At 45.0% G+C, this 10,127-nt stretch overlaps 1 protein-coding gene across 1 annotated transcript in view; it reads left to right on the forward strand.

Moving 5' to 3' along the window:
- The first annotated feature begins 255 nt into the window (after positions 1-255).
- The window catches only part of LOC119462482 (activated Cdc42 kinase Ack), an 11,613-nt gene continuing 1,741 nt past the window's right edge, over positions 256-10,127 (forward strand). The window contains exon 1 of the mRNA XM_049673001.1: positions 256-2,223. Coding sequence (XP_049528958.1) covers positions 1,279-2,223 — 945 coding nt within the window. The 5' untranslated portion in view covers positions 256-1,278. The remainder of the gene's footprint in view (positions 2,224-10,127) is intronic.

Here is a 10,127-nt window from a genome sequence, read left to right on the forward strand (position 1 = left end):
ACGATATGATTGTGAGGCACGTGCTGTAGTGGGTAACGCCGGAATAATTTTGACTAAAAGGGATGCAAACTATTTTCTTTGAGTGTAGCAGTGAATTTGGTGGGGAAAAGAAAAAGAAAACAAAGTGTACTGTTTTCTTTACGAAATGACATTTACAGCGACGTTGCTGTCACGTTGTTGTCGTGGTACGGTCCGGACATTTCTCCGAGCATAGCCTCATTTATGCTCGAGCGATAAGCTTGCATCCGGAATACACGTCTCCTAGCGGATTCGTAGCCTCCTAGGGGATTCGACCGCAGCGCGCGTTTTAATCAAGCGGAGAAGCGTGGAAGTATTTGCTTAGACTTGTAGATGGGTGCACTAACCTAAGAGAGAGCGCACGCGGTTTCGGCAGGTTCCCTGAGTTCGAGACTACCATCCCCGCCAGTCTTCCTTCGCGAGAAAAAGCGGCCGTGTCGAGCTTTGTTGTAGACTTTTGTGGTTAGTAGAGATCAAAAATTGTCTTGATTGAACACTTTCTGCTTTGACCTGTATACTGAATAGGCGTTTCAGGCAGTTACGACGCAATAAGTTTTCCGTGAACTAGGTTTTCATTCATCGCGTTGTAGCAGACCATTTCGGAACTACTTGCCGCTATTTCGACGTTAGACGTGACTGCTTCGCCTAGAGCAATTTGCACGGTAAAACGTCACTTCTTGTTTTACTGATGGAAACGATGTGCTGTTGTACAGTTGTGTATGCAACGTAATACGGTTCTAGGGAACATAAACGCTAAATATTGAAGCTCTCCAAAGGCAATATGTAGCTGTTTGAATAGCAAGGAAGCTTCTTTTCTATGTTATTTTCCGACAGTGCGGATATTGCGTCAGCATTGTCGCTGCTGTGAGGTCATGTGACGCATGTGTTTGGCTCCCGTCAAAACAAGAGTGAACGAGCGAACGTAAACGCGGATGCATCGTGACGCGGACGGACAGTGGTGTTCCGCTTGATTCTGAACGGTAGGGCACGTACGGACCTCGTTTTCTTACCTGCTGCGTTAGCGAAAAAAGGTTGCCGAGGAACGCCGCCGACGCCGCCAGTCACAATTGAATGTCGCAGGAGACGACCGCCGGAGCGAGGCCTAGAGCGCTCGCGAGTTGACGGCGGGCGTCGATCGTGTTCGGTCGGACTTGCCACCGCGGATACTTTGATGGCCGATGGTCCCGTTCTGGGTTCGCCATGTAAGTCACGGACCCGATTGGAAAGTCGACACCCCGGAAACGGGCAGCAGGAACCAGCATGAGTGCCAGCGGTCTAGGCGGCAGCGGCGGCAACACGCTGCGGCGGTCTGCGGGCTCGTCGGACCCGGGCGTCGCTGCCGCCGCGGCGGGCGAGGACGCGGGCGTCGAATGGCTCTACGAGATCCTGCGCGAGGTGCAGCTAGAACAGTTCTTCATGAAGATCCGGGACGAGCTGCAGGTGACGCGGCCGCGCCACTTCGACTTCGTCCAGACCGAGGACCTCGAGAAGATCGGCATGGGCAAGCCCGCGGCGCGTCGTCTGCTCGACACGGTCAAGAAGCACCGCGCGTCCCAGTGGAAGCGGAACCTGCTCAGCCGCCTGCTTCCCGTCAGCGTCAAGGCCCGGGGCTCGTCCTCGCCGCAGCAACAGCAGCCGTCGGTCGTGATCGGGGCCTCGCCGACGGGCGACCTGAGCACGCTGACGTGCCTGATCAACGAGAAGGACGTGACGCTGGCGAGCAAGCTGGGCGACGGCTCGTTCGGCGTCGTGGTGCGCGGCGAGTGGGACGCCCCGGACGGCCGCACCATCCCGGTGGCCGTGAAGATACTCAAGGAGGACGCCCTGTCCCAGCCGGGCGCCTTCGAGGACTTCATGAAGGAGGTGAACGCGATGCAGCAGCTCCGCCACCCGAATCTCATCCAGCTGTTCGGCGTGGTGCTCAGCGCGCCGCTCATGATGGTCACCGAGCTGGCTCCACTGGGCTCGCTGCGCGACTACCTGCGCAAGCAGTGCCGCCGGCTGCCGGTGTCCCGGCTCGTCGAGTACGCCGTGCAGGTGGCCAACGGCATGGCGTTCCTCGAGTCGCGCCACTTCATCCACCGCGACCTGGCTGCGCGCAACGTGCTCCTGGCGGCCGCCAACGCGGTCAAGATCGGCGACTTCGGCCTCATGCGCGCCCTGCCCAGTCACGAGGACTGCTACGTCATGGCCGAGCAGAAGAAGGTGCGCCCTCTTCGTTCATTCATTACAGCGAATTTCCCGTTCGTAACGCAGACTCGGCGATACGACTGTCTCGAGGTACAAAAAGGAAAGTTCATATTTCTCAAGTGCTTAAAAATTTAGATATAGTAAAAAAATGGCCAAGATACCGAAACAAATGGAATCATTACACTAATAACAGTCTTTAAAAAAACAAACCACAGTATCTGAGACTGCCATCTACCATGTTTGTATTTTCGATACACTGTTGCAACCTGTGCTTGTGTTATGCTTTTCTCCAGTTCATGGAGTAACATGGAAGCAAGGAGATAATTTTGCATGAACAGCATGTCTCCAATGCAAATGATGCATTCATGTTTCCTCTAGTAAGGTGTTGTAGTTTGTCTCATTTCTGCAAACACGTCTTGCATTGTTCAAGTCCTCTCCGGAAAGCGTGAGCAGCAACTATGTTTGCAGCTGCGACAATAAATAGTTAATTCACTGTTGTCTCTACCTCTGGATAGTTCATTCACCTTGGCTACATTGTCAAACAATGCTTGATTCATTATTTTTCTTGTCCATGAGGGCTGAAGAAAACACATTAGAAGCATCATCAGGTTGGTATGCAGGGTGAACCAAGTATCAGGCCATTCCCCTGAAATTTTTTTAAAGGAGCCCTGCAACACATTTGGTCAATGTTGTGAAATGCATTTGGCATTAAAGGACACTATTTTGGAAATATTTAGCCCCAACAAAGGTATTTTAATGCACTCTGTAGAAATGGAGTTACTGGCAATCAAAGATCGCCCTTCATCCCTTTCGCTGCGCTCTCATTCTCCACTCGTGAATTAGTATGCCACTGGCCATACCAGTGGTATCAGCGAAGCCTGTTTGCCTGCCAAACAACCCTGCCGTCATTCCTCACTCTGTGCTTCTTCATATTCAACATGGAAAATACAACACAAGTTCCTCCCGAGCTCTCACTTCTCTCTATGGGACCTACAGAGTTCCAAACCCCACTAAAGCATTCGTCTAGCCCATTTGGTACACCAAGCCCTTTAGATTGATTTTGATTTTTCAGTCCAACTTTCTTATTGAGTGCCATCATGGTGGCTTGGTGCCACACAGCAAAACAATGTGTTATTTGAAATTAATATCAGTGCAGTTAGTACAGTGGGACCTCGTTGGTACGATTCTGCGTAATAAATTTTTCGGTATGATACATTTTCTTAATTTTCCCGATAATACAATTTGGTTGGTAATAGTTGGATGATACGATTTTCGGATGATACGCTTTATTTTCCAGTGCCCGTGAAGATCGTATCGAGATTCCACTGTATTGGTATTTGGGAAGTGGTCATCAGTGCTGCCATTTTGCTATGAAAAACGTGTCTACACAGCATAAGAATGCATCATTTGGAGTTGATAGCAGTGCAATTATTAATACTAAAGTGGTCATTAATACTGCCATCTTAAAATAGAAAAATGTGTCATTAATGTTCATGGAAACTACTTAGACAGCAACACCATTATGGGGAGGTGTTGCTGTCTTACTACCCGGACAATTTTCTAAATCATTGTGATAAACTAGAATGGGATAGTGGTGGCGGCTTAAACGCAGCATTGAAAACATACAGTGGTTCTATCCGTTGATTGAAACACAGAATAACAACTCTTGCAAGAATGCCAGGCTTCTGTTTTCATTTACTCTTAAAACTGCGGATACAGATTCATGGAGTAGCATGGAAGCAATAAACAGCATGTGGCCAATGCAAATGATCACATTGTTGATGTAATGTCAAGGGAGCTCAGTGAAGCAAGTTTGGCCAAATTCTCTTGACAGCAAGCGTCATTGCACTTTCTCATGTGCTTAGGACATGAGAAAGAAGTACTAAGAGCCCCAGTGTACTTAGCACACTGGAGCTCTTAGTAGTGCCAGATGACAGTTGCTCAGGTAATGCTCAGTGGCACTGATTGGCAAATGCTAAGTGGTGTGCGTGTCAGTGGTGTGTGGTAACACGTGACCACCTGCTGTGATTTTCATCATGTAACCCAGTTTACATTTTAAAATGCGTTACTCTTTGGGATGTTGTATGAGCAGTACTTAAAGAGGATGTAACAATAAATTGCATTAAGAGATCATATTGTGCGCTCAAAAAATGAAGGCTTCATACCATAGTTGTTTTGTCAACATCTATCCACCAAAGCAAAAAAAAAAAAAATGTCAGCACTACTTCAAAAATTTGTGAAACGACATTTAGTAGAAATTATCTTAAGTGAAAAACACTGGAAACTAAATTTTCTATGAATTCGTTTTATTAAGGTTACCTCAATTACGTGTGTTTGGAAACCCAAGATTCTCGCATGACTTGAGGATAAATATGTAGGTGCATCACTTCGTTGAAAGATTGCGTATGTACAAATTGCCATCATACCATTGTCAAAGGGATTCACTCGTTGAACAGAGTCAGAACCCTGAGCTTATCTTGCATAACAGCCCGCCACTCCTAGGCTGGCACACGTTTAGATAACACGACCAACTGTTTGCCCAAGTATATCCAGAGAAATGTCGGACTGTGATAGCAGTTAAAGAAGCTGCTTATCTTATAGTAGTGGGTCCTGGGTGTATTGTGTTTCTCGGCATTGTGTTTTACATATGCACTGTGTTTTAGCACAGTGCAAAAATTTTATCCGTGTAGTAACGCTATGACACATCTACCTTCTTCTCTTTTCAGGTAAAATTAACATTGGCACTTGCAGTCACTCTTGGTTTTGTTTGTTCCTTATTTACTAGTCGTTGTCATACTTGATTGCACGTCACCACTTAGTACACCTTGCAATTTTGGACCTTGTTGTATACAGTGCTCATCTCTGGCATGTGCATTAGACCATGCACATTATTTCTATCCCTTCGAGCAGGACATCACGTTGATGGAAGCTCCGCAGGAATTTGCTCAACTTTGCCGGGTAGTCTGAGGAGATCTGGACCATGACGGAAATCTGCATAACAATAAAAGAAAGCTGGTTCGAGCACACAATGAATAGCAGCTTATGGCTACCAGTGAAATGAAAGCACACTCGGTGTATTCTAGCTGTACCAGCCTATGGTGCTGAAACTTGGAAGAAGAAAGCAAAGAAGCTTGAGAAAAGGGTAAGGGCTGCGCAACAGGTGACAAGGTGGATTGTGATAGGGTACGTTAAGGGGAGCCAGGAATGGATCAGAGAGCAAGTGGGTATAGCCATTATTATAGTTGAGATTAAGAGTAAGAAATGGGAGTTGCGGGCCATGTGATGTGAAGGGCAGATAACCGGTGGTATATTAGAGTTTCGAAATAAGTGCCATTGGAAGGGACGCACAGTCAAGGACGACGTAGAACTAGGTGGTGTAATGAAATGAGGTAATTTGCATGCATAAGATGTGTCGGCTGTGCGAGAAAGGCGTAACTGTAGATCGATGGAGAGGCCTCTGTCCTGCAGTGGACATTGGAGAGCTTTAGATAAGGTTATCCAAGCATTGAGGTCGCCTAGTGCTTGGGTACGTCTGTGTTACATAGCAAGCAGAATAGCGCTATAGGTTGCAACCCCAACACAAGTCCCATGCACTCGAAACCATCAACATGCAGTCACGGTTGCGTTTGCTTTTTAAAGATATAAAACTAACCATAAAATACGAATAAAAGAAATACCTGTTAATGAAATATACTTAATCTAGATGCCAAAGGTCTCTGTCAACATGAAACAACAGTGTATATGGGTGTAGGTTGGAGCCAAGCAACCAAAAGGCTAGAAGTTTATGATTACGTTGCACTGAGTTTTCCCATGACAAAAAATGACAAAGAAGGGACAAGGATGCGGAGGGATGTTATATTTTGTTATATTGGATGTGATTGTTATTTTTTTGCCAGTATAAAAACTCCACGCAACGTAATCATGAGTGTGCGCCAACTAGCCCCTTTCATCGCTTTTGTAGAAAGTTTGGCATCGGGTATGGCATGTTCGCCATAGAAATGCATTGTTACCGGCTTCATTGTGATCGGCAGTTACCCTCCTTTTCCGGAGGAGGATGATGTCAGCATGCATTTGGAACTGATGCCGCGAGATTGAAGAATGGGTGACAGCAGTGCCGTATTCACCGTTCAACACCTATTGTTGTTTTTCTGAAAGCGTGTCTTGGCTAGCCTCGCCCCAGTTCCTTTCCCGGAAATTCTCGTTCGTGGCCAGAGTAAATTTGGTGCAGCGATGTTTTTCCGAGCTGGTCACCCCAAGAACCAAACCACACGTCGAGATCTGCACATGTGCTGTGCCACAGCCTCTATTTCTTGCATACCCAAGCCGATTGCGTCCCCTATCTAAAGCTCTATATTAATTAGGCTGATCAAGATTATTGTGTTCTTGATTGAAGGTAAATAATGGGACTGCATGAAAGTCCTCATTTTGGGCACACTCAGAACACCCCTTTTTAATCGTTAGACCTGCTCCATTGTGTCCCACTGTAACAGTGTCACAGATGGTTCTTAACCCTTTCTGGTCAACTATTCCTGTAGAAATTGCAGCAAGATTTACAAAGCTTACAGGGTTTACATAGTCCCTATAAGGTTTACGAAGCTTACAAATTGCTGCAAAAATATCAGACGCCTAGCAAAACAAAGTTATTTGAGAAATGTGTCAGCAATGCTAACTGCATAATTTGTTGATTTTGGCCGCATGGAAGTATGGTTCTCCCCAGTATTTCACAAATATCCACGGGTCGCATCTGCTGAGGTTAGGGCCTATCTGCTGTATATCTGGAGCCTGCTGTGCAATGCATGTAACCTGCCTTTGGTTGCACAAAATGAGCTCAAATAAACTGTGGCCATATATCACGCATTATGATTGCGAATTAAGAAGTCTGATGAACCACATGTCGCTTAAACACACAGAGTTTTTGGTCTTTCATGAGGAAAACCTCCGATTCATTGCCAGAAACTCCAGCGGGAATATTTTTCTTTATTTTTTTAAGACTTTCACCATTCGGATGCACACAACATAAAATTTTAGCCTTCGTAAAAAAAATTCGAACCAACAAGGGTAATTGAAGGATATGTTCGCAGCTTATGTGTATATAGGATTGAAACATGATGTCGTTCACTTCATGACATGCTCAAGTAAGTGCCATAGCATGCATTATCAGTGCTTTTATCTTCATTTGAGGCATGGGTTGCTCGTCATAAGTATGGCCTGGCAAACATTGGGACAACTATGTAATGCGGATTCGAAAGGGTCAAAGCATGTTTGAAAATGAATTCTTGTGGCTAAGGTGTACAGTTTGCACGTCGAAATTCCCACTGCAGTTCATACTTGTTTATTGGACATACCCTCAAGTGTCAAGGCATTCTAGAGGGGATGTGTGCTACATAGGAAAGAGAAACAATAACAGAATGACACATGAAAGGGAATGCCACAATGCACAATCCTTGTCAGGATGCTGCAGGATGGGCAGTTCCTAAACCCCTTGAATATCCTTGACTATTACAATAAAGACTTTCAGGGCTTCAAAAGCCCTTCAACTTCATAAGTGCTTAAAATTCTCGACTATCATTTTTCGCCTAATCATAGCCACTTTTATTCAGATATCTGGCTACAATATTGGTGCCATTTAAAGTCAAGCCAGTACAATCTGGTTTTGTTCCTTTGTTGTGGTGATGGTTGTCAAGGAAGTTATTTGCAGTGGTTGACTTGGCGATATTTTTGCATGTTCCCATTTTATTTGTGCACATTAACAAAGGACAGCTCATTGTTGATGACCATGTTTTGTTTTTGATCTATCAAATGTAATATCTTGCTTTAGTCTTTCAGAATGCTTTGTCAGAGCCTCGTGAGTTCCTCAGAACTCCTGAATTTTTTGCTGAAGAGCTGTTACAAACACTACCTGGGGACTGTCTAACCCAAAGGACACTTGCTGGAAATGCAGCTACTTACGTTTGTATGGTGTGTGCATTCATGCACCGTGTTGCCAGACCACATGCCCAGCATGTGGTTACCTGCCGAACGTCGAGCAGCAAGCTTTGAGCCATAACGATTGAACCTTGGTGCCAGATCTGGTGCTGATTAGGCTGAGTTGACCCAAGTCCATTGTTGAAGTATACGGAGCGCATGGATTTCAATTACGAAACTTTGTGGGTATAAAGTTCTCATAAACATTTGACGCGAAAGGTGCACGGACATTTCCAAAGGCAAGCTTTAAAAGATTTTCAGTACTGGAACTTATGGTGTTAATGCTCTTATAAACTTGCGCCAACATGCGTGCACTGGAGCCCTCGTGTCCAAGCTGTTCCAGAAATGAAAGCACGCGCTCGCAATCTTTCACACACACGAAAATACTTAATATCACCGTGACTGTGAGCTAGCAGCTGATATTTTTCTCCAAACATTTTCAGGAAGCGTGCCCAATGTGATTGAACAGCTGGACCAGGGCAGGCAAAGTAAAATATGAGAAAACAGAAGAAAGTAAATGGCCTATTATTGAGGAAATTCTTTTTGCGGGCGACAAGGTCTGGCTCTCCGTGGCCACAGGGACAGTGGCCCTATGGATTACGCATAGCTCCCGCTAAAAATACAGGTAATTTCAGAGCGCTTCTTCGCATGCGAGCTGATTATGGAGATACATATCTGAAGAACCATTTGGAAAGTTGCCCCAGTAATGCCTCGTATTAAGCCCAGATGTACAGAACCAAATTATAGACCTTTATGGTGAAATTATCAAAGAAAGCCTAGATGCAAAAGCAGGCTGCTTCTCCATACTTGCTGACAAAACAATGGATATTGCTGGAATCGAACAGCTCACTGTTTGTGCGAGGTACCTAAACAAGGATGCCAACGACATCGAGGGAGGTTTTAGGTTTTAGCACCGGAATAGATGCCCTCTCTCATTGCGACTGCAGGTTCTATGTAAATGTGTACAAACTGTGCAGATTGTAGTCACCTTCCAGTGACTACTGCCAAGCAGAGAGATATTTGTTAACAAGAGTTTACTGAAAAAATTACTTGCGCTCTACAATGTCTCTGGAACGCATGGTTAGGCTGGCGCTTCTATACACCCACAGAGACGTCGCATCAACGTGTCCAATGTCATTGACGCTTCGCTCAACATACCTGCGAGAAAAGTTTGTCCTTTAGATAGCGAAGCAGCAAAAATCAATGCAAGTAAAAAGCTCGTAATATGCTCGTAATAAGCTTGTAATTATGAAAACGTTGACTGTTCGTTAGCTTTAAAACTGAAGAAATTTTAGCCGTTTATTCTAGCAGTTAGCATCGTCAAAATTATCATGCGAATATGAAAATTACGATGAATACAATAACCAATTGGACCGACCTTGCTCACTGAAAGCCCGGCCCATGTGGCGTTTGCCAAGAGCACACTTGGATATTGGGTAGTTCAACTTGCAGCATCATCTGTGGCTTTCGTTTGTCCTTTCTTTCCTTTTAGCTAACTATCTGCTTTATTTCTTTTTTGAAACGAAGCAATACCATCCTTAATTTTGGGTACAGAATAATGTTGGCGTTGTGCAGGCAGTTAAATTACACATTTTCGTACTGATTCGCATTATTCCTGTATTATTCTACCCACATGGCGCTGTCGCGACCGCAGCATGGCCCAACTACATATCACGATTTCTGCGATCATAGTTCGTTCTTGCCTGGATCGTGTGTCTTTCTGTGTGCAAAGTTTACTATCTGTGACTGTGCAACATGTTTATTTCTTGTTTGACGCATTATATACAGTGACGTTTGCTTAAATACGTAGATTATTGGAGACTTGGACATATACTTAAATATCTTGTTGCAAGGTTTTGTGTATACAAGCAGTGAACTTTGTTTCCAGCGACAATTTTTTGCCTTTAGCGAGGTTTTCTTCGATTGTGTATATCCCTTCTATCTTCCAATTTCTA

Source organism: Dermacentor silvarum, chromosome 8 (genome assembly GCF_013339745.2).
Source record: "Dermacentor silvarum isolate Dsil-2018 chromosome 8, BIME_Dsil_1.4, whole genome shotgun sequence".
Taxonomy (NCBI): domain Eukaryota; kingdom Metazoa; phylum Arthropoda; class Arachnida; order Ixodida; family Ixodidae; genus Dermacentor; species Dermacentor silvarum.